The sequence below is a fragment of the Ochotona princeps genome, chromosome 6 (genome assembly GCF_030435755.1).
Source record: "Ochotona princeps isolate mOchPri1 chromosome 6, mOchPri1.hap1, whole genome shotgun sequence".
In the NCBI taxonomy this organism is placed as follows: domain Eukaryota; kingdom Metazoa; phylum Chordata; class Mammalia; order Lagomorpha; family Ochotonidae; genus Ochotona; species Ochotona princeps.
In genome coordinates this window covers 36,496,363-36,524,157 of record NC_080837.1, presented here as the reverse complement: position 1 = coordinate 36,524,157, position 27,795 = coordinate 36,496,363, and the positions used below count along the sequence as shown (strand labels likewise).

The following is a 27,795-nucleotide window of genomic DNA, read 5'->3' as shown; positions in this document are numbered from 1 at the left end:
AGGAGGCCACAGCTTTCCTCATTTATGTTCCAAAACTCCTACTGAGCTGTAAGGCCCCCCACCAGGCTGTGCCCTATGTCATTACAGACAAAATCATGACTTTGCCCCAAGGTCCATGGAAGCAAGGTGGGCAACAGGAAGGGGGCAGGGGCTGTGTCCAGTGTGGGGGTAAGGGAAGTTCCCAGGAGGCTATGTCCCTGCCTGAGCAACCTCTGCTCCAAGTTCCTCCTTTTTCAAGTTCCAGGAAGAATTGTGGGCAATATTGGAAAAGTGCCCCAGGGACTTGGTGTGGGCAGGGCTCTGTGGCCACTCTGGGCAGAACCACAAGGCATTCCAGCTGCTACGCTGTGCCTGCCTGCCTAACTTCCTCCCCCAGAAGCCGTCCTCTGGTCTGGCCGTACTCACTGCAGATCCTGCTGCGTCTGCCAGGCCCTAGGCACAGAGCTGGACCCATGCTGCAGCAGGCTCTGGGCTAGCTGCTGGCAGGTGGCCATGCGCCGGCCAGCCATCTCCACCTGGTGCTGAAAGGTCGCAAACTTGGTGTAGAGGTGCTGCTAGGAAGAGTAGACTGGGTGAATGGGGCAGCCCCCCAACTGTGGAGCAAGGCACTCCAGGGACCCACTGGGCCACATTGGGGAGGAGGGTGGTTGGGTATCCATAGAGCCCACCCCTCTATGTGGGAGGGCACCCTCTACTGCCCCTCCAAATGGGAGGCCATACTGTGGCTTGTGACTCCACGACCACCTGCTCCACACAGCACATCCCCTACCCTGCCCTCTTCTCACCAGGACCTGCTCCTCGTCCTCTGCCTCTCCAGGGCTTGCCTCTGCCAGGGCTGCCTGCTTCTGGGTGGCCAGCCAGCTGTGCAGGTCCTCAGCCTCCTGCATGTACTCAGCCAGCCTCAGGCCCTCTTCTAGCTCCTGGCCCCTGCAGTAAACCCAGAAGTTAGTTCACCAAACCCCCAAAGGACAGCTGGGTCATCACAGGGGCTGCCTGAAGGGTGAGGGCATTGAGGTCTTTGCCCAGATGTCAGGAAGGTTCAGGGGGAGAGGAGGGCTGGGAGCTGGGGCCACCCCGAGGGATCCGTTCATAGCAGTGGGCCACACTTGGCAGCGCCAGCTCTCTCCTGGCCCTGCCTCACGGAACTGGCCAGGGCCATGGCTTTCTCCCAACTCAGGCCTGGGCTATGGCAACAGCTGTGGCCAAGCCCCGGGGCCCACAGCACCCCTCACCGTGTGGCTGCCATCTCCTGCAGAGCCTGCAGCTGTTCCCGCAGCCGCTCCTGCAGCCCATGCAGCTGCTTCAGGGATGCAGGGCCAGCGAGGGTCTGGGCCCTCTGGTCCAGCTCCTCCAGGGAGCGCCAGTGAAGGGTGAGGGTCTGCTGCAGCACCTGCCAGCACAGGGTCTATTAGGCTCGACCAGTGGGCTCCTTCACCCAGCATTCTCCAGTCTACCACCCCCAAGTCTTCATCTCTAGTGTCCACTCATCAGGTCACAATCCATCCATCTGCCTGACTCATCCACCTACCCGTGCACCCACCCATCCATGCATTCACTCATTACCTCATCCTCCTCCATGACCTAAGTCCACACCAGGACTGGTACCTTGTTCTTCCTGATCAGCCTCGAGGTTGCAGCCTTGTCTGTACCGCAGTGCTCACTGTTCACCAGTGCCCGCTGCTCCTCTACCCAGGCCTCCAGCCCCGACACGTCCTGGAAGTACTGCCACCAAAGAGTGGGGCCGACTCACCCACAGGAGGCCATCTCCCACAGCAGCCCTCCCCTACAGGGACATCCTGTTGCTGCTCCCCACACTGGGGGCCTGCGGACCCCGTACTGCTGCCTTCTGCCTGCCCACCTGCTGGACAGCCTCAGCCTGCTGCAGTGTTTGGGCCTGTGTCACACATGCCTGCTGCAGCTCTGCCCAGCTGCCTTCCAGTTTGTGGCACCACTCTGTGGCACCCTGGGCTTGGGGGTGCCCTGAGGCTGCCAGGCTCTGTCCGGAATCCAGCACCCACTGCACCTGCGCCTGGTGAGCTTCCAGTTCAGCTTGCAGCACCTGCAGAGAGCAATGGGACAGTTGCCCTGCCTGTCCCCTGGGGGGTCCCTGAACCATAGCAGAACTCTAATAGCATCTCCAGACCCCACTTGGCAAGACCCTCCAAGCCAAGAACACCTATTACAGAGGTTTGGAAACCAGGGCACCCAGAGGAGGGGTTAGAGGCCAGCACACCCAAAGACCAATGGCAGAGGACTTCCAGGGTCTGGGAACAGGGCAGGTGTCAGAGATTCTGGGAAAGGGCCACCACCTTGTGCCTGTGGCGAAGGCTCTGGACACTGGGCCAGCACTCAACAGGGCCAGAGCTGGGCATGTGCTCTGCCACCCACAAGAGCTCCAGGTCGCTCAGGTGGCAGAACTGGCACAGCTCCACCGAGGTCTGCAGATGCAGGCGCCGGGTGGCCAGGTGTCCCTGCAGGGACTCGAACCTGAGTGGGAGAGGAAGAGAAGTGGGGACTGGGAAGAACAGGGCCTGAGGGCCTGTGAGGCACATAGGGAGCCTTGGGTGGTGGGAGGGAGGCAGCTGCTGGCCCAACCCCTCCTCCCCTAGGAGGCAGAGGGTACCAGGCTCTGCCTCAGGGCCCCTGGGTGCCTTCTTGCTTGTCCCTGGCTTGCCCGGGAGGTACACACAGCAGGGCAAGAGAGAACAAAACTAGAACCCCACCTCTGCAGGCACTTCTGGATCTCATGCAGGACAGACTGGGAAGTGCCAAGGCCCAGAGCCTGGGGGCACAGGGCAGCCATTGTGCCAGCCAGTGCTTGGCCCTCGGCTTCTAACTCTTGGAGCTGTTTCTGCAGCCGCCGCTGTCTGGAGCCCTGGTCTTGCTCTGTCTCTGTCTCCTGCTGGGCTCCCTCTAGCTGCACCATCTTCTCCTTGACCTCCTGGGGAGGGAGAGAGGGGCTACATTAAGCTCTCCTTGTCCTGGACCTCTAAGACCACAGAGTAGCAGCAGGTTTACTCACCACTGCCAATCCCAAGCTGCACACCCAGACATTCTCAGGTCCCCTCCTGTGAGGGGTCATGCTGACCACAGGCAAAGCACACAGGAGACAGCCTGGGTTGGCCAACTGGTGAGCAGGGCTGTGCCTGATTTGTGGCAGGCCAGGCAGGTCTCCAAAGGTTCCAGGAGGCTCTAGTGGCAGCATAGCCTCCAACTCTTGCCTGCTACTCTCCATCCTGCCCACTCCCACCCTGTTGTGATTTGGCCTCTGTCTACCTCCTGGGCCCAGTCCCCTCCCCAGGGAACCTGCAGCAGCCCCAGGAGCTGGTCCTGCCGTTGTGCCTGCCGGAGCTGGTTGCCACACTCTGCCACCTTGCGGTTCAGTTCTTTCCACTGGCTGTTCAGGCCCCAGAGCTCAGCCTGTATGTCCTCCTGAGCCTGCAGCCTGCTGCCCAACAGCTCTGTTCCAACCTGCAACACAAACAAGACCCCAGGGTCTGGCCAGGCTGTGAGGAGCATAAATGGCCTTGACAGGCTGGCTCCAGAGGCAGAGAGGAGCAGCAACTCCAAGCTGGTTGTTGGCACCAACCCTGGGGGCAGCAGCAGGTGTAATTTCTGATGCCTGGAAGTAAGCATCTGGAGCTGGTCCTGGGGGGGTTGAGGGGCAGGCATGCTGTAGCTTTCTGGGGAGCCTAGGAGCCAGGGCTGAGGAAGTAGCTGGGGTCCCTGATACGTGGGAACTGGAGTTGGTTCTCCCCTCAGTGACTGTTCCATGGCAATGTCTGGCACTGTGAGGGTTGGCAATGTGAAGATGAGGCCACCTCCCCTCCCCTCCGCCCACCTGCTGCAGGTGCTCCACGTGCTGGAGGGTGACTTGCAGCTCACTCTCAACCATGGCGAGCCGCCTGACTTTCCGCAGGATGTTATGGGAACCTGGGCAGGGCACCTCCGCCACCAGCAGCTCCTTCTCTTTCATCCACAGCACCAGCCCCTCCACATCCTGCTTCCATTCCTGCCCGAACATGGCAGACAGTGGGTCTTCTGGCCCTAGGGACCAGGCCTGCGGGGAGGACCTGCCTCCAGGGAGAGGAGTTGCTGCAGACACACCCTCCCCTGCCAACCATGAGAAAGAGGAGCTGGAGCTGATGATGGGGTGCACTAGAGGTGGGACCTGAGTTCTCCCCAAGCCTGGAGGAGCACCACGTACTCCTCCTACCTGCCCCCTCACCCGCCCCCAAGGCGGAACCCTCACCTGGAGCTGGAGGGAAGCCAGTAGTTGTAGCCGCCTCTGCTCACTCCTCTCCTGGACCCTGGCCCACTGGGCCTGGACATTCTGCAGCTGTTCTCTGACCCTGCTTGGGAGGAGGGAAATGCAAGGGGGAGGGTGTCGCTCTGCCCCAAGGTCCAGTCCAGCCAGGGTAGCACCCCTTGCCCTTCCCAAAGCTGTTTCCTCTCTTATGGCAGCACTGATGCCAGCTGAGAAGGCCAGGGTTGCAGGGATGAGCACGGGGGGCCAGGCTCACCTGCGTGCAGCAGGATGCAGGCTCTGACCCAGTTTTTTGCCATGGGCCTTCAGGGCCTCTGCCCGCAGGGCCAGGGTGTCCAGGAGCCACCCAAACTGCCGGTGCTGTTGCACGAGGCTCTGAGCTGCCCTTAGGTCCTCCTGCAGGTATAGAGACCTGAGTCATGCCTGGCAGGATGGTGGTCAGCACCATCTCCCCCACCAGCCTGGCTCCCTACCCCGATGGTGTCCAGGTGCAGAAAGGCCTCATGGTTGGCACAGGTGGCAGCAAAGCCATTCAGTTCTCGGCTGAACCTCTGTAGCTCCAGCCCTTCCTGCAGTCGCTGCCATCTCTGCTCCCATGCAGCCTCCAGCTGCAGGCCATGTTGGCTCAGCAGTCTCAGGGCGCTGTCCACTTCCTGGGCCTCTGGGGAACCTGAAGCTGCCAGATCCTGGCCCCGTACTTCTAGCCACTGCAGCCTGTCCAAGATCACAGGCAGAGGGTCAAACCCCACCGGGTTCCTCTCTTCTCCAGCTCTGATGTGAGGCCAGCTGGCAGGAGGGATTGGGGACTAGATATCCTAGCTGGTTCCTTTGTCCTCCAGGACCCTGTGAGAGGCAGTGTGTGAAAGGCCCGGCACAGTGCTCAGGACCCAACAGCGGCCAGGTCGCACACTGGTCACTGTATGGACAGATGGGCAGATGGGACAGCACGGCTTAGCATCATGTGAGCCACAGATGCACCTGGCTGCAGCTCCTTTTGGAACTCTCAGAAAAGGCATCCCCTTCAGCCATGTGCCCCATAGGGCTACACCATTGTGTAAATGAGATGAAGCCTTCACTTCCTCCAAGCTGCCAGAGTCGTGGGCCTGTTACACTGAGAGGTGGTCGCCTGAGCCATTGGATTCCGGGGACTATGGGTTCTGCATTAGCCAGAAGGGGACAAGGAGGGCTGGATGACCCTGCCGTGGCCAGAAACAGTCATTGTGCTCAGCTAGGGGTGGGAGTAAGGATGGCCAGGCCTCCCCTGGGGAGTTGCCTGGCAGGTTAGCATCCTGAGACTCCCACCAAGGTGTCCTGGGATGCCTGCTGCAGGCCCAGATCACAGCCCTCTTGTGTCCTGTTTTAGGCACTGAACAGAATACCCCAACCTCTTAGAACCACCGCATTGCTTCCTGCCATCCTCTCTCTGGGTCCAGCCCTGAGCACACACTGTCTGCCCCCATGCCCTGACCTCTCCTGTTGCAGGCGGATCTCCTCCTGCAGGGCTCTGTGCTGCCTCAGCAGTCGCTGGGCTGAGGCCTCATCTGCCAGCTCCTCCTCGCAGTGTAGCTGAGCCTGCATGCTCTCTGCCCTCAGCAGCAGCTCTCGGCTCTCCTGCAGGAAGTTCTGCCGGGCCCCAATCTCAGCCTGGCCCCGGGCCTGTTGGGCCAGTTGCCTCTGCACTTGCTTCAGCAGCCTCTTCAGTGCCTCCGTCACTTCCTGGTTCTCCTTCAGCCTGGGAGACAGGTATGGTCAGTGGTCAGCCCAGGGCTGGGTCCCCAGGTGTATGTCCTCTGCCAGGGGAAAGTGACGATGACCCCGAGAGCCACCCCTGCCCTTGACCTGGGGGGATTCTGGACATGTGGTTCCTCTTTCCATGAGCATTTTCTCACTCTTCTGGTCTACCTCTGTCCAGATCCTTGTCCACACATCCACCATCCCCAGTGTATCTTGGGTCTGCTCCCTTCCTCCCTGCATGACCTGCCCCGACCTCTGTCTTCACTGCCTCCTGGGGCACCACCACCAGGCTGCATGTGAGCCAGACCTGGTGGCCATGCTCTGCAAGTGGTGAACCCTCCTCTCCAGCCCTGGGAGCTCCTGCTGGGCCCGCTGCAGGGCATGGCAGTTGTCCTCTGGGCTGCCTGCCTCCACTTGTAGCATCAAGCCTTGCAACTGGACTTGTAGAGGCCCGAGCTCCTGCAGGAAGCTGCGCACTTCCATGCCATGTGCCAATTCCCAGTCCTTCTCCTTCTTCAGGGACTCCAGCTGCTCCCACCTGGCAGAGGGCACAGGATGTCTTGGTGACAGGGGCCTCACAAAGGGAACAAAGCAGCTGGCTGGGCTTTCCCTGCTCCCTCCTCCATGGCTTGGTCATGTCCAGCCTCTCTTGGCTCTGCAGGCCAGCCAGGGCCTCCCCACTCATGATCACCTCCGGCTCAGATCTTCCTGCTGTCGCTGGATCTGAGTGGAGTTCCCAGGCCAGCTCTGCATCAGGTGTTGAGCCAAGCAGTTGAGCTCAGCACGGGCGCCCTTACCCACAGCCAGAACCGTGAGCAAGTTCTAGGGGATAGGAGAACCCAGGGCTCAGGGTGGGAGCGTCTTCCCTTCCTCCCACAGGCCCGCTGCTCCCAAGGTGCTTAGAGGCTTGACTCTGCAAGACCCAGGAGGGCCAGGTGACCTGGGGGTGAGGATGCCCTTGTGTCATATCATAGAATCTGTACTCCACACCCCAGCTCCAGCTATGGTGACCCTGGGAGGCAGGGGTGATGTGCAAGTGACTGGTCCCTGCCTCCTGCATGGGAGACTCAGGTTGCATTCCTGTTTCAGTCTGGCCCAGTACCAGCTGCTGCAAGCATATGGGGAATGAACCCCATGTTGTTGGCAGATGGAGTTCTCTGTTTCTCTCTCTCTCTCCCTCTGCCTCATACATAAAAAACCTTGAGGCCAGTCCCCTCCTGCCCCCCACATGGGGCCACAGTGTACCTTGTATTTGAGCTGTGTGGCTTCCCAGTTGTGGGCCTGGAGTTGTAATGTGGACAACACGGCCACTTGCTTGTCCAGCCAGGCCTGGTGTTCCCCACATGAGCTGTAGAAGCCAAATAGGGCCACTGCCTCCTCCAGCCGGGCCCTGCGGCACTGAGGGGAGGCAGGAGGGGCCAGGTAAACGGCAGTGCCTTCCCCAGAGCGCAGAGAGCAGGTCCAACCAGGGCACTCTTACCACTGCACCTCTTCCTACTCTCATGCCATCCTCTTGGCATCCAGCAAAGAGCAGGCAAGAATCTGTGCTTGCTTGGTCTTGCCAACCCCAGTGAAATACACACTCTGGGGGTTGGAGCTTGGCTTTGACCAGCTGGGTCCCACCACCCCTGACCCCTATACTCCGGGCAGTGTGGCCTTTGATTCCTCCCCCAATCTCCCTCCTGCCCTAGCTCGGATCCTGGGGGCTCCAGGATTTGCATGCCCTCTGCTGTTTGCTCAAGTCTCAGCTTGAATCCTTGGGTCTTCCCTAACTCTGAGCCTGACCTGGGCTCCCCTCTCATGGGCTCACTTGCCTCACTTAACAGTTTGCCTGATATGGCTGGCTGTGACAGAAGCTCCCCAAGGGCAGGGAGCAGGAAGGTCACTGCCCTGGTTCCTGCAGTTGAGTCCCAGGAGCCAGGGAGGTGCCTGTTGACCATTTATCCAACAGACAGCGTTACCTCTGCCAGGGCCCTCAGGTCCTCGTAGTCTTGGCTCAAGTGGTCCTGTGTCTGCAGTATGGTATTGGGGTCCAAGTGGAGGTCAGGCTTGGCTGGGAGAGCTGTCTTCCAGGTATCTCTGGGGCCAGGGTGGTAGGAAGCCTCCCCCAGTGGGTTCAGGGCAGGTGCCACCTGTGCAAAGGGCAGTGTGTCCCTAGCTGCCCACCCCCGGGCAGTGGAAGCCTTGGCTGGGTACTTTTGGCAGCTCTACCTGGAGCTCCTGCTCCACCACATAGCCGATGGGCACCTTGTCCTGGCAGCTTTCCTTGTCCCCCAGCATCCAGGTATCCAGGGCCCGTCCTGGGAGCAAGGTGAAACATGTCCCTGTGGGAACATGGGCTCTGAGTGCCACTCATCCTTGGGGACAGGAAGGGGATCACATAGTGCCTCCCCAGGTCGAGCCCTGCACCAACTAGAAGGACCAGGGCCGGGCCATCCGCCTGGGAGCTTCCGGTCCTCTGAGGACTATAGGCTCTGAGAGCCAGAGCAGGCAGGATGCTAACCAGAGATGTTCACAGACAAGCAGGTAAGTTGAAAAGCTGACAGAACAGGTGCCCAGGGCAAAGTGGCCTGTGACTCTCGGAAAAGTTACAAGGATAATGTGGGGGCTCCAGGCTCCCTGCCAGAGGAGAAGCATTTGCAGAGGGGTGGGGCAGGCAGCTATGGGTAGCTGAGAGAAGCTGAAAAGACAGGAGGCCTCTGGTGTAGGGGGTGGATCCTCTGTCACTGGGCAGAGATCAGAGGGCCACTGCAGCTGAGGCTGCTCAGGCACAGGAAGGAGAGTTTGGGTGAAGACCAGAAGCAGCAGCAGGATGAAGTGGGGAATTCCATGCTGCACAAGGCCCAGATGACTCTCTCCCTTATACTTTCACCCCATGGCTGGGGGCCTGCTCCCCAGGACAGCCCAGTCTGCGTCCAGGTAACATTAAGCTCCTCCTTCTACACAGATCCCATTTGGGCTCCCTTGGAGATACACACAGAATACTTGGCTCCTTCATTTGGCCCAGCTTGTTACAGCTGTCATTTGGGGTTCTGACCTTGCATCTCTGTTGGCGAAGTCCACTGAGACCTGGGGCATGAATGCTGGTTACCTGGCACTGTGATGGTTTTGGGGCTATCTTGGGGCATCCTGGTCATATATCCAGCAACCCCTCTCCAGCCATCAGAGGCTTCTTCCTGCATGGGGAGAAGAGACCTTGCTGAATTGACAAAGCAGCTCCCTATCCCCCAGCTGCGGGGAACCTCTGCAGCCCACATCATGGCCAGTACCAGCTGGGTAGCAGAGGACAGAGGAGAAGGACATGGCACCTCAAATTCACTCCCCGAAAGAATAAACTCCAACTGGGGAGGCAGGCTGCACAGAACACAAGCAGGCCACTGTCACAGCTCTACACCAGGTAGTGTGCCAGGGGCCAGCCACATGGCAAGGAATGCAGCAAGGGAGAAGCAGAAGCAGCCAAGGCCAGGGGCTGGCAGGGGTAACAATACATCCCTGGGCAGTGCTCGGGTGCCTCTGAGCCTGGCTCATGACATCCCTAAAGTGACAGGTTGCTAAACTGCTAACTACATGGTCCTGAAATCAACACAGAGGAAAAGGGGGAGATGACCTGGACTGAGTTAGCCCACAGGCCTTTCCGACCTGCACACAGCACTGGCTGGGGACAGAACGCTATGGTTCCATCTCCAGTCAGCAACAGCTACAGGCCAGGGCACCTCGGAGACCTGGAGGCCCCCAGTTGCAGCTGCAAGGTGTTTGGCCAAGGGTGGGCAGAGCAGGGTCTAGGACACAGTGCTTCCTTAGGGATGCAGATCAGAGGTGGAGCAGTCAGGACTAGAAGGGTTATCGACATGGGCAGTCAGCACTGTTAGCAGGGAATTAGCCTGATGTGCCACCTGGCTGGCCCCATGCGTACGCATTCTTAAACACTGGGAACTCAGGGATGGCATGGTTCTGCAGGTTCAGTCTCCATTTGCCACATCTGCACTCCCTTTACAGAGTGTGGTTTAAGTCCTGGCTACTTTACATTTTCCATCCAACTTCCTGGGCACATGAAGGCACAGGTGATGGCCATGGGAGGCACAGGTTGATGGTCATGTGCTTGGGTCTCTGCTGTTCATGTGGGAGACCTGGATGGAGCGCCTAGCTCCTGGCTTCAGCCTGGCCCTGTTGGAGATGGGGCATTTGGGAGAGTGAACCAGCAGAAGAAAAACCTCTCTCTCTCCTTCTAGGACTCTGACTTTAAAAGTAATCAAATATTTAAAACAATAAAATAAAAACTGGGGCTCAAGGAACTGAGAGGGGTTTTTGGCCCCACAGGGGATGAGCTGGGAATGAGCCAAAAGGAACAAGGAGAAGTATCACCCAGGCCTCGTGGGGGGACATGAGGAGGACTATGCTGCAGTAACATGCTTTGCACCGCTCAACTGTGAGGAAGAGGGAGCCCAGGTGTTTCTGGAGGTTTTTGACTTATATAGGGACCCAAGAGTCAGGTGAGAGGCGGCTGCATACCGAGAAGGCATGCACACGTCCACGGGGGGGCCCCAGAGGCCCTTCCACTTGTGCCCTCTCTGGGACCTATTGGCAAGGCAGCTGGGAACCTAGGTGCCCTCCCTGTGCCTGCTCGCACCCCGCATGGCGCCCGGGCCGCGGCCGCCCGCGCCTGCTCCTCCAGCTGCTGCAGCTCGGCTGCGAAGGCGCGCACGGAGCGCTCCAGCTGCAGGTGGCGCCGCAGCAAGCCGTCGGCGGCCGCCTGGTCTTCCCCGCAGAACCTGCTCTCCACCGCCGACTGCCGCTCCCGGAGCCAGGCCGCCGCTTCCGCAGCTTCCGCAAAGTACTGTGGGGCGGGGAAGAACGAGGGCGGTGCTGAATGGGGACGCAGGACACGGAGCCTCACCCGCAGCTCCCCTCCTCCCTACCTGAGCCACCAGCAGGGCCGCCTGCAGCCGCGCGCCCTGACGGGCGCACTGGGCCCGCAGCAGCTGCGACGCGCCCTGCACCACCTCTGCTCGTTCCCGGGGGTCCAGCTGCGTTGGAGGCCCACGGGCAGCGAGGTCGCATCCTCGCTGCACTAGATCCGAGCATATGGTCTGGTGGTGGCGGAGAGCGGCTTCCAGGGCCTGGTGGAGGGGATGGAAAAGGGGGAGCGACTGGGGCAGGAGAGCGCGTGCTGGAGGCGAGGATGGGGGAGCGCAGGGGGGCAGGCAGGCACCTTGTGTTTCCGAATGGCACTTGCGATCCGGAGGGGATCCCGGCTCAGGGCCTCGACGTCCACCTGCCGCCTGTGCTCCTCCAGCCAGGCCTCCTCTTCCTCACAGTCGCGCAAGAACTGGGCTCGCTGCAGGGTCTGCTTCAGCAGTACCCGCCTGAGGGACAGATAGCGAGAGCCACTGAGGGTCTTGGGGCATGAAGTGTAGGGGAGGGCCAATCACACCAGGGTCAGTCTTTCTCCTTAGTTCATTTCCCTGGTGAGATAGAGAGGCCTGGGGCCAACGGGTGATTTGGGAAAGGGCTACCTGCTGGAGGAGGTAGGATTAGGGGTGACTTACCGGGCCCTGACAAGAGACATGAGGCTCTCCTGGAGCTGGGCCAGTGCCCTGGCCTTGGCCTGTAGAGTCTTTACTCCATTGCCCAGGGAGGGATCCAGCCTTGTGGTCTGGTACACCAGATGGCTCACATGAGCTCCCAGGTCTTCCCCCTGGGCTTCCAGCAGTTCTTGCCTCTGCAGCACCTCCATGACCTCAGCCAGCTGCTGCCCACAGGCCTGGGAGGTGGCTGACACCTAGGCAGAGATGAGAGTCATTGTTGTCCTTGTGGGCACCGGCTCTGGGGAAAGTGCCCGCTCCTCTATGTTCTCCGAACGGCAACTGCTCCAGCACCCACCTGCAGCTCCTGGAGCTGGTCCGAGGTGGCCTCCACCTCCCGCAGCAGTCTCAGCACAGCCTGTGTGCCCGCGACCTGCCTCCTCTGCCCCTGTACAGCCTGGATGAGGCCCTGCCAGCGCCGGGTGATTTCCTGTTGCCTGGAAGACACAGAATGCGGGAATTGCTTTGAGTTCCTTCCAGGGTGTGTCTGACCCCTGTCTGGAGACTGTGTGTGGTTGTGAGCATCCTGGTGGGGTGGCAGAGTGGTGTATCTTGCCCCTTGGCCCTGGAAGGAAAGCCAGAAGGAGGGACTGGCAGGTTCAGGCCACCAGGGCCCCGCTCACCCTTCTTCCCAGTTCCCATCTGTCTTTCCAGAGACCCAGAGTAAAATCTTGGTACTGCAGTTTCTCACTCTGACATCTAATCTGTCTGCAAATCCTGGCTGGCTACTTTCACAGTGTTATCTGGAATCCCTCCTCCTCCCTCCCTCCCGCTCCCCTCCCAGATTATTGCTGTGGCTTTGTTACTGATCACTTGTCTGCCACTGTCCCCTGGATCTGTTCCCAAGAGGCATCCAGTGAGCATCACAAAACAACAATCACACGTTGTCACTCCTCAAGCCATCCCTCCCCGATTTCCCACCTTTCTGTGAGTAAACACCAAGTCTTGGTTCGGGAGTTGGCCTGTTTGTAAGCCACAGGCTGGTTTGTCAGCATCTCAGGTTGAGCTCCCAAAGCATACACTCTGGGAGGCAGCAGTGATGGCGCCAGGGACCAGGACCCTTCCACCCATCTGGGAGACTGCCTAGCTTCAGCTTGGCTCATTTAGCCCCAGTCCTGGCTTCTCTGGCATTTTTCAAACTTGCCAGGCCTGTGCCCACTGTGGGCCACTATCCTCACCATGGCCCCAGCTAAGACCCTCTGCCCTCTGCAGCTGTATGGCTGGCCCCTCACTTCTCTCCAGATTCGGTGCAAAAGTCAATGTTCCAGAGAGTCTCCTCTGTCATCTAGTCTTCACCTGCTCCTCTCCCTCATCTTGGCCCCTCCTAGTCCCCATCCTGATTTATTATTTAAAGTGTTTGTTTCTTTTCATCTATTTGAAATGCAGTCACAAAGAAAGAAAGAGGAGAGAGAGAGAGAGAGAGATCTTTCAGTTGCTGTTTTATTCCCCCAAATGCCCATAAATAGCCTGGGCTGGCCCAGGCTGAAGCCAGGAGCTCCAACCTGAACTTCAACACAGATGGCAGAGACCCATGCCCCTGAGCCATCACCTGCTGCCTCTTAGGTAGGGTAGCCTGGATTGTGCTTCTCAGGCACCAAGCTAGATGGAAGTAGAACAGCCAGGACTTGAACTGGCATTGGGATAGGAGATGCAGGCATGCAGGGGCTATGGTGCCTACCTCTTCTCTTCTGTTTTTTTTTTTTTTTTCTCCTCACATGCTCTGTTTTTCTTATTTGTCTGTCTTTCCAAGGAGTGGGTAAGCTTCATTAAGGGAGGAAGTTTTGTGTGTCCTCTTTCCTGCTAACTCTCCAGCACCAAGGACAGAGCATGGAACATAACAAAAGCTCAATAAATGCCTGTTTAGTGGGTGAATTATCAAGTGCGCTACCTAGAAAGAACAATGCTTCATCCAAAAAGATGGTGGCGGCATCCCACGCTCCAGTGGGAGATAAAGAAAACCTTGAACCCATACACTACCCATGTTCTCTGTAGTCAGGACTGGGGGTGCAGGAGAAAGGCCCTGGCCTGTGGTGAGGATGGTTTCCAGGCCTTGGACTCACCTGTGGGCCACATCTGCCCAGGAGGAGTACTGCTCCTGCTGGAGGACGTCTGTGAGCTCTGCCAGGGCCTGGAAACGCCCCTCCTGGGCCAAGATGTCAGCCTCCAGCATACCCAACCTCTGGGTGGCCACCTCCACTGTGGCCGGGCTGGCCAGTGGCACTCCAGCCTGCTCCAGTGCCTGTTCCGCCTCCTGCAGAAAGCTCTCCCGCAGGGCCACCTTGTGCTGAAAGCGCCGGGCCAGCATGTCCAGACGCTCCAGCCGCAGGAGCCTCTGCTGCAAGGCCTGGTTCCCAGCAGCCTCAGCCCTCTCTAGCCCAGCCCAGCGCCAGGCCAGATCTGCAGTGCCTAGGCCCTCAGGGGGCAGGAAGGGTCTGCGGTTCTGGGCCCGAAGTGCTGTCTGCAGCTGGAAGAGTAGAGCCTCCAGGGTCCCTCGCTGCTGCAGCCGTGGTGGCTTCTCCTGGCTGCGGAAGGAGGCAAAGGCTGCCAGGTGCTGCCGCAGGGCAGGCAGCGAGTCTGGCAGTTCAGGTGCCTCCAGCTGTGCCTGCTGCTGGATGATCCAGCACAGCAGGTCAGCTGCCTGCTGCTCATACCGGATCTGTAATGCCTCTGTCTCCTGGAGCTGGAGCAGGACCTGGGTGGGGGAAGAATGGGGAACAGGGCGGACAGCAGCTCCAGGCAGGTCCTTTTGGTCACTGGGTGCCAGCTGGAGTTGCCCTGGTGGACAGTATTCCTGTCCCTCAGAGAGGATGCACTAAAGGGGTGAGGGGTGGTCAGTCCCCAGAGAAGGGGATGTGCCTCCATTGCTCACTCAGACCTAGGAGTGTGGGGGTCCCTTGTCCCTGCCATCCTTATTCTCAGGCTACCCCATTTGGTCTCACCCCCTTGCTCCCCGCCCTTGGCCAAGGCATTCACCCTGCCCATAGCCCTCCCAGGTCGTAGCCTCTGCCATTGTTCCCAAAGAGTAAGGGAGCCCCCCAGGAGCATGGAGCCTATAGAGCCCCCCCTCAGCAGTACCTGTTGTGGGTGCCTGTTCTTGCAGTTCCTGGCCCTGTAAGCCTTTTCATCCCATTAGGAGCTTAGCAACTTGCGAGCAGAGCAGTGAGGTGGGGGGCAGTGAGGAGGAGCCACTGCTCGCCATGAAGGCTAGTGCTGGGCCTGGCTCTGTAGTTATGCCCTCCTGGATACGTGCAGCATTGTCTCCTCCATATGCCAAGTGCAAAACAGGGAAGCTAGGTCACGTAGCTAGGAAGGGGCAGGTTCCACCTTGGACTGCCTGGCCTGGGAGCCCCTTCTACTCCTGCCTGTCCCCAAGGCTGTACCACCTATGGCTGGCTGGCCTTGCCTGGCCACCAACCTTGGTGAGCCTCCTATAGACGGTGTGGCCGCGTTGCAGGTGGGAGAAATGATGGTGGTAGAGCGAGACATATGTCATGATGGAGCACTCATCTGGCTGTGGGCCTGCCACGTCCTCGGGGTCCAGCAGCTGTGCGATGCCCAGCTTGCACTCAGCCACGTGGAACACCAGGGCGAGGTTGTGCAGTGGATGGTCTGGGTGCAGTGAGTGGTAGTCCAGCAGGTTTGGCCTGGACAGACAGAGGGAAGACATGGGCTAAAGGTACGGCTTTGGGTGAAGTGGATTCCAGTTAGTACTTAGTGGACATCCTGGCTGAGGGGACAGGACCCTAGAGCGGGGGAGGATTGAGAAAGAAAGCAGGAATAATCCTACACTGGGTTTGGGGTTGAGAAGACAGTCCCAAGAGCAAGTGCTTCTGGGGAGAAGACTGAGAAAGGAACCAGGGCACAGATGGTAAGGAAGTGGTGGGCAAAGGCAGATGTTGCTGGCTGCATGGCATTTCCTAGGGAAGACTGTGGGGCTGATGTAGCCCAAGGACTCTGTTTCACTTGCCCTCCTCCCCCGGGTTGCTCACAAGTGAGCGTGGATGAGGGCCCCAAAGGCCAGCCCATCATTCCAGCTGCGGGAGAAGTCGGTGATGTGCACGTTGGCATAGGTAGCTGTCTTCCGTTGGCACCACAACAGCAGGGCTTCCTTAGCAGACAGCAGGGCTGCGCTGGCTCCAAACTCCTCCTGGCAGGATGGGGCATCAGGGTCAGTGTGTGGGGTCAGGGACTGAGGGTGGGCAGCTGAGCCTGCAGGCTGGAGGTGCCTCGTCCTCATGCACTGCGACATGGTGATTCCCACATTCCCACACCCCCCTCCACCTCAGTGCCTCTGATCTTAACCCCATTTCATCTGGCATGGGTGAGAAAGGTGTGGGCCCAGAGGAACTGGCCATGGGCCCAGGCCCTCTGCCCTTTGCCCAGCAGCTGGTGACCCTGACAACAACAGTTGCTGACCCTGATCCTGTCCCACGGACAAAACACTGTTAATCAACCTCAGGCCTCGTGGAACATGGGTGCCCTCCCCACGCCCCCAGCCCCGCATTAGACCTGGTCACAGCCATGGCCCTGCTAGGCAGGCACTGTCAATATTTACCTGCCACAGGTGATGGAGCAGACATAGGAAGAATGGGAAGACAATGAGCAGAGGGGCTGGCCTGGACCCAGCAACCTTGAACTCAGCCCCTGACCTTCCATGCTTCATGTCCAACCTCTGGGACTGCCTTGGGCTGAGAAATGACTCCGCCAGCTCTGGGTTCAGTCCCTGCCACCCTGCCCCATTCCCCAGGGAGGATTCCCCATGTCTCTTCTGCTTGCATGCTTCCTTCCCTCCTCCATGTTTCCAGGCTGTGTCCCTCCTGCTGTCCCCTCTCTCCTCCCTGCAGACCATCAGAGCTAGCAAGGAGAACCTGCTGTTCCAAAGAATGAGGGCTGCAGGAGGCAGCTGGCACTGGCTCCTGGGCCTGGGAGATGACCGCAGCCACTAGGAAGAGTTCAAGGCCAACTGGCAACTCATTTGTTCTTTCTTTCCCTGAAGAGCAGCCCTGGGTGCACAGGCAGACATGGCCCTGCTCCTAGGGCTCAGGTGACACCTTGAGTTTCAAGGGTCCCCATTGCACTTGTGTCCTCCTGGCTGTCCTAACATCCTGGAATGGGGTTTTAAGTGGCATCTGGGGAACATGAAAATCAGCCAATGTATAGGCCTCATGTCAACATGCTTTCAGAGAATACGAGGGAACCCTGTTTTGGTCTGCAGGGCCCTAGGGGCTCTGTCAGCTGCCTCCACCAGCAGGTTGTGGAGTGAACAAGGGAAGTGACATGAAAGGGTGAGAGTGAGCACTGGGCTGTCAGTCCCGCCCCTCCCCTGGGCTCCAGCCAGGTCTGAGCCCCCATCCTGGTCCTGGCTTCCACACAGGACATTTCTCTGATGCCCATGGTGAGAACTGAACATGGATTCTGTAGAAGGCCAGGCTCTGCTGCTCTGTCCCCAGGGGTCCCAGGTGAGGTCAGGGCTGTGGAGGGGTAGGGTGGAGGTGGGGTAGAGGAGACACACCCTGCCCAGGGAGATGTGGGCGATCTGGAAACGCAGGATGATGACCCAGAGAAGTCCCAGGACAAGAGTCTGGTCTCCATCCACGATGTTCTCTGGCCCGATGAGGGGTACAGACACCTGTGGGGACAATAGCCTGGGCTGGGCATGGACCCTCATGCCAGAGAGGGCGTAGAGGGACTGGAAGGCCCAGGTGAGGAATCCTAGTTGCAGGATTGGTGGGGGAGCAGCGAGAATCACACAGACAAGGCTATACTGGGAGGAGCTGGTTTTCCTGGTTTTCCAGATGTGGTGGCAGGGAACCTGGCCATACTCAGCAGGCCAGCTATGGCGGGCAGAAATGCAGGGTCATGGCCTTCTACATGAGGCAGAAGATCATAAATACCCACCTCCAGCTCCCAGCACCTCAGGGGGAACTGGGCCCTGCTCCCCCCTGATTCTAGGTCTCCCCCAGATGCACAGTGCTTCCTATATATCTTGACTCAAATGTTACTCTCTCAATGAGGCCTCTGCCCAATCATCTTATTACAAGCAGAACCAGAGAGGTGGTACTGTAGCGGGGTGTCCTGGCTGTTCCACTTTTGAGCCAGTTCCTTGGCAGATGGGAGGTCCAAGTGCTTGGACCCCTGCCACTCATGTGGTTTTGGCTTCATGCAGCCCTGGCCATAGCAGCCATTTGGATAGTGAACCAAAAGGTGGAGTATCACTCTCTGCCTCTATCTTACAAATAAATAAATACAATCTTTAAAAAAAAATTGGAACCCAAGGACTATGCCCTCCCTCTTCTCTGCTGGGGACCTTGGTTTTGTGCTTATCTTATATAGTGTCTAGTCATGGCAGGTTAGTACTGAGGAGACATTAAGGGATGGAGGAAGGGAGGAGGCTCCCATAGGACCTGTAGGGCATCCAGCTTGGGCTACCTGACAGCCCTCAGGGCAGCGGGGCAGCCAAAGGAGGCAAATCCCTTGCGGTACTTGCTGTTTCTCTGGGTGGTCTCTAAAGGGGTCCACCCTGTACTTTCCTCCCCTCTCTCGCACGGGGGTCCATGCTGCCACCTCTGCAGCATGGAGATGGGCATCTGGGTGGTGTGGGGGAGGGAACCTTGAGTCTCCTACCAGCCCTGTATTACAGTATCATGCTGGTGGCTTGAACTTGGCCATGAGGGGAGGGATACTGCTGTGGCTGTAAGCCGATTTTGCACATTAGAGCTGTTATTGCCTCTGGAGAGGTGGTTGTTAGAAGTGGCCAGCACAGTGCTGGACTGGGTTTAGCCATGTCTGCCGTGTAAGTCCCAGGCTGCCTGAGGTCAGGCTCAAGGCGCAACACTGGAGCAGAATGCCTGATGCATGCTCAGCTCCCAGAGGACTGAACAAAGCTTCTGTCAGGGTGGCTCAGCCTGGCCCCAGAACAATAACCTGCAGGCTCCAGCACCGGAGGCCATGAGCCCCTGGTCTATACCACTCCTGCCCCCTTGGCACCAGTGATGGCTGCACTGCTTTCCAACCCTGGCCTTGAGACCTGGGAGTGCCCCACCTGCATTCAGTGACCATCTCTTTGGCTTGCTACCTCTTTCCCGGCTGCCTGGCTCAGGGTCCAGGCTGGGGCATTTCCTCCAGGCTTGGCTGGGAAAGGATTTTAGAAAGAAACAGGAGACACTGAGGTGTCTCCAGCCCAGAGTCCTGCGGTTCTTCCAATGGCACTGCCGATTCCCATCAATGGTGACCATTCTGGCACAGACCTGCTGGGTGTTAAGTCAGGGGTGCCGTGCAACGAGAGAGCCCTGCTTCCCACTGTCCTCCCAAATCCAAGTCTGGCCCCAGGTCCTGGGTTCTGCCCAGGAAAGTTGCTGCTGCAGTCCAGCCTGCCCAGGCTGCCCAGCCCATGGCCTAGAGCCCACCTTAGCCCTGAGGAAGGCCAGAGCCCGGTTGTTGTTCTCCAGGTAGTGCACGCGCAGGCGGCCCCGGCTTGGCGGTGGCAGGGCTTCCCCGGAAATGAGCTCCAGCAGCCTTAGGAGGTAGGTGCCAGTGGCCAGATCAGCATACAGGTTCTGGATCTGGATTCCCACCTGAGGTGGGATGGGAAGGATGGGAAGGCTCATAGTCGGGCCAGTTTGTCCCCCGCCCCCAACCTCCTTCCAAGTCCTAGCACCTGGGAGATGCAGGGAGGAAGGAGCCTGGTGTGGCAGCCCAACTCACCCGGGCGTGCTGGAAGATGTTATTGATCCACTTGGTGAAGGTCTTCTCCTGCATCCGTGTGTGCCGTGCCTGCAGCTGGCGGACGAGGCCCATCTCATACTCAGAGGCCATGACCACATCTGCAGAGGCCAGGACCCGGAGCTCAGGGGCTAGACTTCCTATAATAGGTGCCCTAGGACCCTGAGGAGCTGCATGGTGTCAGGGGCAGGGGGATTGTAGCCCTTTGTCCCCAAAGGCGATCCTAGAGATATTGGGAATACTGGTAACCCTTCTGCCTGAAGTCTGGGGGCCCTGCCTGCCAGACCACCCTCATATTTGGTGGGGCTTGGCTTGTGACTTGGGACACTGCACTTGAACTGCCCAGGGCATCTGTGCTCCACCCCTCCCCTGAATCATGTTTGTCATGAGCCCTGCTGCCAGGCTCTCACCATAGGGACTGGCTGCTACTGCTTGGGCTTACCAGGGCAGGTGGGATGGCTCACCTGGGTGATGGCAGGTCCTGGAGATGAGACCCTGGTCGCTGGAGAGTAGACAGCAAGGGCTGGGCAAGGAATGATACAGCAAAAGCGGCTGCGGCAGGCGCTGAGGCCACACCACAGCCCCCAGAGGCGGCGGACTGGGGTGGCTGCACACAAGCAGCATTGTCCTCCCACCTGCTGCTGGGCGTGGCCAGGACTGGGAGGAGGTGGCTCAGGAATGCTCGGGCCCTGCAGCTAGAGGGTCTCCTCTTCCTTCTCCCACCTTAGCCCACTGCTGCTTTCTCAGTGACACCTGAGGGTCCTGCTGCAGGATGCAGACGCCCCAGGGATGGCCTTGTGGATTCTGGTGGGAGCATAATGGGGAGCACAGTCTGGGTTGGGGGGTTAGTCTGAGATGGCCTCTGCACCCCACAGGGAACTCTTTGTGAGTGCCCTCAGGTTGGGGATGGGAAGAGGCGCTGGCCATGCTCTATACCCACCCTGGGAACAGTGTACACAGGCACTTGTCATACTCTGGGTGGGCTTGGTTTTCTGAGCCTTGGCAGTGCTGGCCTGATGGGCAAGGATGCCCTTGAGCCCACGAGGTGGCTGTCCCTAGGCAGGTGTGGGGGGTGACCAGGGGTGGCCAGGACAGAGAGGTGTCATGTTGTATTGCCAGGGTTCCAGGAAGCTGGCTATGGGTATGCATAGGGGACCGACGGGCTCTTGACCCTCCCTCCAAGGCCACCTGTGTGCCGGTGGGAAAGCGAGTCTAGAGGTATCACAGTAGTCTCTTGCTACATTCAGGCCTGTAGGCACTGGGGTGGGCTGTGTGATACAAGTCACACATGGGGCAGCCTGGGTCTCTGCAAGCAAGTCCACATTCCCTGGGACTGTCACTGGTGGCCACAATGATGAGAACTGGGCTGGGGGTGAATTGCACTTGGACTCCAGCCTGGGCCTGAGGCAGGGAGGGAGGGGTGGTGCTGAAAGGGATGGGACCCCAGGGTGTGCCTAAGAGGAGCTCCCCCACCTAGCTCCACTGTCCCTCCATGAAGGTCCCCCCACTCCTGGCTGGCTTGCGGGCACTTCACATGGCCAAGAGGTTTCCTCTTCTACAGCCCTGCACACAGCCCTCCCCAGGGGCTGATGCCATGGTGCCTCCCAGCATTGTACCTGTCCCGCCTCCTACCACGACTGTAGTGAGTCCATTGTCTATGTGGCCGAGGTACGACTAAGGGAGTTCTGTTTAATTCAGCTCCAGGGAACTGGCTAGAAGTAGGCCTCACAGGAAGAAGGAATCTGTGACCACCAAGCCTACTCACCCAGGCCCTCCAGGCTCCCGGGACAGGGCTGGGAGCTGTACTCTTCCCTTCCTGTTTCTGTCATCTACCGTTTAAACCCTGCTTTGGTCAGGAAGTCCTTCCTGACCACCTTCACCCAGACAAGAGTGAGCCATATCCCTTAGCCCATGTACCTCATGTGACTCCGTGAGCACCAGAAACCAGCCAAGTTGTGTGGTGTTCCCCACACAGAGGTGGTTGCTCACGCAGTTGCTGGGTGGGGCTGGGCAACTGCCTTTTCTATTCCCTAACTCAGACACAATCAAAGCCTCTGCATTTTCGTTGTGGACCGGTCCCTCCCTGGCTGTGGCTCAACCCCGAGATGAGAGCTCAGTCAGTGTAAGCTGCGCTGCAAGTAACTGCACCTGCTAGTTGAACTGGTGTGAACACTAAAAAGGAAACATATTGGCTTGTGTTGACTGGAAGAAAAAAAAAAAACAGAAAACAATACTTTTTGGAAAAAAAAAGTTTAGCAGTGATGGGATTTCAGGTGAAGTTTGTTCCAGCAGCCAAACCAGAGGGAGCCTGGCCTGGGTTCCCTCCTGCCCCCAAGAGCTTCTCATTCAATGCCATTGACACCGATGCATCAAAACATTCACTTCTTTGTACTCAATATGCCCCAGGAGTTGGAACAGACATCTGTGGGTCCTGGCTTCTAGGGCTAGATTATCTACAGGTGTTTTTGAACCAATGCATGTGGCTGGTGGTGTGGGAGGGAGGGAATGCACCCACTCTGAGAAGTGGGCTGAGGTCTGCTGTGGCTTAGAGGGAGGGTGGGATGAGGGGAGTGCTCTCTAGCCAAATTCCAGGTCCAGATCCCTGACAGGGTGGGTGGGTGTCAGCGGGAAAGATCCAGGTGTCTATTCCATGTGATGTACACTGGCAAGGCCAAAAGCAGGTAACCAGGGCCCACCCTAGCACAACCGCACCTGCAGCTGTAGGGTCCCACCTTTTGGCTGGGAAAAGGCCCGGGAGGCAGGCCCACATCCCCCAGTGCCTCCAGGCTTAGCGCCCTCCCAGCAGCCCCTCCTGTCCCCCTTCCCCCCATGGAGCAGCATCAGCCTTCCTGATGGAGGTCAATCAGAGTCAGCAAGCTCTGACTCAGTCCCTCTGCTTCATTAGGAAACGCATGCTTGGGGCCCACAGAGATGACGGGACTCAATGCTAGAAAACCAGAGCCAACAGGAGGCAGCAGGGTGGGGATTTTCTTGTAAGTTTATTGATCAGTTGCCTGTGGGATTTTTTTTCTTTGACACTTCTAAATAGGATTACAAAAAAGAAAAAAGTGGAAGCATGTGTGTTAATTGCACCGGTTAATTACCACGCAACCTGACACTCTGCCATCAGGACCTGTGTCCTGAGTGTTCAGTGGTTTTTGGTCCTGGAATTGTCCTCCTTCTCCAATCTAGGCCTAGGGGTGAGGATGGGGTAGGCAAATGTAACAGGCCCTCCCATCTGCACAGCAGCTTGTCTGTGTCCCTAGAGTCACTCTGGGCACCAAGGGCTGCCATGGTTGCTGCCTATGGAAAGGGGTTCAGCAGAGAACTGAGGCCAGCGCTGGACACACCAAGTCCCAGGAAGTGAGCAGCTGTCCCCCCAAGGCTGTGGCTGGGTCAGTTGTGTCTGTGGCAGAGCGGCACAGGGAATGCCAGTCAATTGGAAGGACAGGTTTCTGTATAGATGGCCTCTGAGGACCTTGCCAGCGGCCTCATAGCTGGCAGGATTACCCCAAGACAGTAATGGCTGCACAGTGTAAACGGAGGTCCAGAGATGGTGGCGTCAGGGAGAGAACGGATGTTTCTGGAGGCCAGGGACCTCCCACTCTGTCTCCTACAGGGCTGCCCCTCCTGGGAGGGCAGTCACAGGACAAGTGACTTGATGATAGAGACCAGGATATGAAGTGGCCACATCTGGGCCCTAATTTTCCCCCAGGAACATCCCTGGTTCCCAGCAGGGAATGCGGCTTGAGACAAGTCTTCCCAGGCAGAAGCAGCACGTGGCAGGCCTGCTGGGCAGCCTGACATTGGCCGTCTCTACCTGCGTACCCATGCGTCACCTTAGCACATATACATCCATGTGACACAGGCATGTGTGTCCACCTGCATTCCGCTGGGACAGATAGGCCAACGTAAATAAGCAAGGTTATTCTGAACAGGAGGACAGAGGCAGGACAGACTCCCAGCCTGCCCTTGCAGCCTAAAAATGGGCTTCATGCACTCCAGGAGTCCTGGACTTGCCTGGCAGGTCAGGAATTGCAGACTGCTTCCCCCATGAGTCTATTGAAAAGTGCTAAGCCTGCAAAACACATGAGGCACTTGTTGTTCTCACAACACGGTTATGCAAGGAGGCAAGCTGGGGGAGCTAGGGGTGGGGGTGGCATTGGAGCAAGCACTTGCCTCAGACCATGTCTGGAATTGAGGTCACCAGAAAAGTAGTTATGAGGTTTGGGGAAGGCTCAGAGGAGTGGTGGTGTTTTCCAGGGCCAGTGAGCTCCTGGCATGTGCCATTCCCTGCTCCTCTGGTCCTCTCTCTTATTGCATAAATAATGTGGTAGGCACCTGTGGTCCCCTGAGGCAGGTGGGTGAATGGGTGGTCCTGAGAGGTCTGTAGGGGGACTCAGCCATCACTCCACAGCCAGCCTGCAAGGATGAGGAGGGCATAAGTGAGTGGGGCAGCCTTCAGCTGGGAGGCTTCATAAGAAAGATTCCCTTTTGTTTCTGTATAAAGGCTTTTATCTTGCAAGAAAAACAAACTACAACACCCCCCCCCCACCCGTATCTACTAAAAATGTGTTTTCTACCAGGACAGCAGGGAACTGCAGCAGTAATCCCTCCATCTCCTGCCACTTCGGTGTCCACGGGGCCGAGGACAGCATGTGTACTCAGCCTGGGGACACCGAGTGTTGGGGGCCACCCTGCTGGATGACCAAGGGCTCCTCCTCCTGCTCTTGCTGCAGGGTGGGTCCTGCTTCCTGCACTTCCCAGCCAGGCAAGCTGAGCCTCAGACTTCACTGGGATCCCAAATGCAATCAAGAACTCTTGCCAAGGGCTAATAGAGTCCTCCCCAAGCACAGCTCTGTAGGGAGAGCCTGGGAGGATGGGTAGGGGTGGGTGACGGTGGCAGAAGGTGGGTGGAAGCGCCCTGCTGGCATGGCCTAGGTGCCCTTCAGCCCAGGTGCAGCCTCTGGCCATGCCAGGGTCCTCTGCCACCTTCTCTTTGGTAGTCTGGAGAGAGCAGGACTGCCCTGCTATTTTTCTCACTACCCTGTCACATGGCAAACCCAATAAATACAATAGCTGAGGCCCCCCTCCTCCGCCAATGATGAGCTGTTCCTGAAGCCCCGCAGGTGTGGCAGCCCCAGCTCCTTCCCCGCCACAGGTCCCTGACTCCACATGTTTCTTTCTCCAGGACTCTGGGCTGTCTTTGGACAATTATGCTTCCTTCTTTACCCTCTGGTTTCTGCTCCCTCTAATGATTTCATGGCAAGTCAGGGAGTTTCAGAGGGGAGAGGATCTCTGCCTGGCTTCCCCATTCTACACGTGGGGAGACCAGGACACAGAGAGAAAGCAGTGTGTGTCCCTGGGCGAGGTCAGCGGCAGAGCAGGCCTCACGCCTGGCAACCCCCACCCACCCATTCCCATCCCACACCGCCCGCCCCTGCTGTACACCCTCCCTCCCGTTCTTCAGTCGGCCTTGGGCAGGGACTTCCTGTGTGAGGGGGGCACGAGGTGCGGCGGCAGGATGCTGGGCAGCTCATAGCCGTCGAGTTTGATCTTGATGAGGTGCTTGGCCAGCGCGAACTCCTCCTCGTCCAGCATGCCATCACAGTCGCAGTCAGCCAGCTTCCAGATCTTGCCCAGGACGCTGTTGGGCAGCTTGGAGGTCACCATCTCCTTCTTGGCATTGACACCTGTGATCTTGCCATTGATGGGCGACAGGGTGTAGAAGAGCTCATCATACACGGGCTTGTCCTTGGCCACCACCCATTCCTCCTCATCAGCGCCCTCCTTGGCGCCTTCGCCATAGCCCTGGTTGAAGGGGCCCTCAGCTGTGCCGTCGAAAGCGCCACCCTGCACCATCTGTGTGGGCGCGCTTGTCTCCTCCTGGCTGATGAGGCTCATCAGAGAGGAGATCTTGTTGCTCAGCATGTTGTCCACTGCCTCAATCAGCTTGGGCTTCAGCGAGTGGAACTTGGTGAAGTCGTAGTTCTCCAGCTGTTCCTGTGGTGGGTGGAGGGGACAGACCACAGACTGGGTGACTTGGCACTCTCTCTTTGGGAAGAGGGGCTGCTGGGAGGTGGGGGTGGCTCTCCCAGCACCCCCAGTTACTCTGGCGGATGAGATGGGTTTCTAATCTAAAGTAGTGATCTCTGCAGGTGGCCATGTGAGTGACAATGGCCCCTTGGGCTGAGAAATGCCTCTTTTGCTCAGCTCCAGGAAATCAGGTTGAATTTTTGCAAGTCATTGTGACACACTTCAGTTGACCATGCTCCCAACAATCCTAGGAGTGTGTGGGGCGCAGTCAGGGCAAGTGAGCCTGTTTTATGAGAGTCACATCAAGACTGAGTCTGTATTTCTTGAGTCTATGTTATTTCATGTTAATTCTTTTTTTTTTTTTTTTTTTTTTTTTATTGGAAAGCCAGATATACAGAGAGGAGGAGAGACAGAGAGGAAGGTCTTCTGTCCGATGATTCACTCCCCAAGTGAGCCGCAACAGCTGGAGCTAAGCCAATCCGAAGCCAGGAGCCTATTCCAGGTCTCCCAAGTTGGTGCAGGATCCCAAGGTTTTGGGCTGTCCTCGACTGCTTTCCCAGGTCACAAGCAGGGCGCTGGATGGGAAACGGGGCCGGCAGGATTAGAACTGGCGCCCATATGGGATCCCGGTGCATTCAAGGTGAGGACTTTAGCCATCATGCTATCGCGCCAGGCCCTATTTCCTGTTAATTCTGATTGACACATCAGGACACATGTTTCTGCACTACAATGTGATGTTTTGCTTTAAGCATATATTTGCAACGATCAAATCAGAGGGATGGGCCTGTCCATCACTTCAAACATTTAGCATTTCTTTGTGGCAGGGACACTGAAATCCACTCTTCTATTTGCTTTGAAATACACAACACATTATTGTGAACCGGGGTTGCCTTGCTGTGCAACACAGCACCAGAACTTGCTCCATCTGTGGCTGGCACTGAAGACCCAGCCTTGCCTACCTCGGGTATCCGGGGGTACTCATGCACACTGGGACCCTCCCTTCACCCATCCATCCATTGGTCCGGTCCCTCCTTCATCCATCTGTCAATCCACTCCCACCCTGTCCATCCTTGGAATCATCAATCCATCCATCCATCCATCCATCCATCCATCCATCCATCCATCCATCGGTCTACCCACCCACCCACGTATCTTCCCACCCAACATTTACTGGTCACTTGCCACAAACTGGACCCCATTCTGAGACCAGGGAAGAGAAGTCCCAGCTCTGAGCGAGCATGTGTGGTAAAGGTAGAACACTCCAGCTGTTGAGTTGCTGTCTGTTTTGAAAAGGATCAATGTAGCAGACACATGCCGCTGGGAGGGATGAGCAGAGCAAGTGGGAGAGAGGAAGGCAGGTGTTCCTTGCATCGGACGGCAGCAGCTGGAGGAATATCCTCTGGGAGCCACTTTGAGTGCCTCAGCCACCCAGGGACTCCCAGGGACCCTTGCCCATCCCTACATGGGGAGAGAGAGGACCCATTCACTGCAAGCCACAAACTCCCAGGTCTTGGGCTGCGAGTCATACAAAACTTTAAAGAGGCCTGGAGAAACATCACCCACAGGACTTTTACAAACAAAAGCAAAAAAATGGTTAATGTGTGGCAGCTTTTGCCGGGCCGCTCAGTGAAGTACGTCTCTATAGGCAACTTTTTTTTTCTTAAATCAGATATACAGAGAGGAGGAGAGACAGAGAGGAATGTCTTCCATCCATTGATTTACTCCCTAAGTGGCCACAACAGCTGGAGCTGAGCCAACCTGATGCCAGGAGCCAGGTCTACCACACAGGTGCAGGGTCCCAAGGCTTTGGGCTGTCCTCAACTGTTTTCCCAGGCCACAAGCAGGGAGCTGGATGGGAAGCAGGGTTACTGGGATTAGAAACATTGCCCATATGGGATCCCAGTGCATTCAAGGCGAGGACTTTAGCCTCTAGGTTATTGTGCAGGGCTCTATGGGCAACTTCTGAAGGGCACAGAGAGGCCGTCTGTGTGCAGTAGTCACATCTGACTATTTTGGGCAGAAGCAATATGACGGCTACTAGAGGGAAAAAGGCATGACCATACTTTTATTATAAGATAGCGAGGAAAAACTGATGAGCAAATACAAAAATATTAGATAATAACTCTCACCCATCAAGAATCATGCCTAACATGTTTAGGAGTGCATTTCTAGCCATTTTTACACACATGAACACTTGTGCATGTGAAGTGAAATAACATTATACTGTACAATAGCCCGTTTTTAAAAGATAGATGTGTCATATCATAGATTAATTTTATATGATTTACTATTATAAAATGTACAATTCATTGAATGTGTTTATTTGAAACAGAGCGAGAGAGAGAGATATTGAGTTTCTGACTACTGGTTCACTTCCCAAATGCTCACAACGGCTGGGGCCACAGCGGCCCCACGACGGGCCGGCTTCCAGGTCTCCCATGTGGGGGACATCAC

General features: G+C 57.5%; 2 protein-coding genes across 2 annotated transcripts in view; both read right to left on the bottom strand.

Moving 5' to 3' along the window:
• Positions 1 to 19,465, bottom strand: part of SPTBN5 (spectrin beta, non-erythrocytic 5) — a 39,708-nt gene extending 20,243 nt beyond the window's left edge. The window contains exons 1-30 of the mRNA XM_058666012.1: positions 19,288 to 19,465; positions 18,990 to 19,157; positions 17,096 to 17,212; positions 15,573 to 15,730; positions 14,999 to 15,227; positions 13,644 to 14,275; positions 11,882 to 12,020; positions 11,548 to 11,780; positions 11,211 to 11,364; positions 10,918 to 11,118; positions 10,629 to 10,835; positions 9,093 to 9,177; positions 8,213 to 8,325; positions 7,963 to 8,133; positions 7,247 to 7,399; positions 6,693 to 6,823; positions 6,309 to 6,539; positions 5,736 to 5,999; positions 4,741 to 4,981; positions 4,524 to 4,663; positions 4,253 to 4,352; positions 3,842 to 4,012; positions 3,307 to 3,471; positions 2,724 to 2,941; positions 2,310 to 2,487; positions 1,859 to 2,059; positions 1,606 to 1,722; positions 1,233 to 1,390; positions 786 to 927; positions 406 to 551 (exon numbers count right to left, since the gene is read on the bottom strand). Of these exons, the coding sequence (XP_058521995.1) occupies positions 406 to 551; positions 786 to 927; positions 1,233 to 1,390; positions 1,606 to 1,722; positions 1,859 to 2,059; positions 2,310 to 2,487; positions 2,724 to 2,941; positions 3,307 to 3,471; positions 3,842 to 4,012; positions 4,253 to 4,352; positions 4,524 to 4,663; positions 4,741 to 4,981; positions 5,736 to 5,999; positions 6,309 to 6,539; positions 6,693 to 6,823; positions 7,247 to 7,399; positions 7,963 to 8,133; positions 8,213 to 8,325; positions 9,093 to 9,177; positions 10,629 to 10,835; positions 10,918 to 11,118; positions 11,211 to 11,364; positions 11,548 to 11,780; positions 11,882 to 12,020; positions 13,644 to 14,275; positions 14,999 to 15,227; positions 15,573 to 15,730; positions 17,096 to 17,212; positions 18,990 to 19,157; positions 19,288 to 19,398 (5,474 nt within the window). The 5' untranslated portion in view covers positions 19,399 to 19,465. The remainder of the gene's footprint in view (positions 1 to 405; positions 552 to 785; positions 928 to 1,232; positions 1,391 to 1,605; positions 1,723 to 1,858; positions 2,060 to 2,309; positions 2,488 to 2,723; positions 2,942 to 3,306; positions 3,472 to 3,841; positions 4,013 to 4,252; positions 4,353 to 4,523; positions 4,664 to 4,740; positions 4,982 to 5,735; positions 6,000 to 6,308; positions 6,540 to 6,692; positions 6,824 to 7,246; positions 7,400 to 7,962; positions 8,134 to 8,212; positions 8,326 to 9,092; positions 9,178 to 10,628; positions 10,836 to 10,917; positions 11,119 to 11,210; positions 11,365 to 11,547; positions 11,781 to 11,881; positions 12,021 to 13,643; positions 14,276 to 14,998; positions 15,228 to 15,572; positions 15,731 to 17,095; positions 17,213 to 18,989; positions 19,158 to 19,287) is intronic.
• A 5,060-nt stretch (positions 19,466 to 24,525) lies between these two features.
• Positions 24,526 to 27,795, bottom strand: part of EHD4 (EH domain containing 4) — an 81,157-nt gene continuing 77,887 nt past the window's right edge. The window contains exon 6 of the mRNA XM_004578154.2: positions 24,526 to 25,308. Within this exon, the coding sequence (XP_004578211.1) occupies positions 24,772 to 25,308 (537 nt within the window). The 3' untranslated portion in view covers positions 24,526 to 24,771. The remainder of the gene's footprint in view (positions 25,309 to 27,795) is intronic.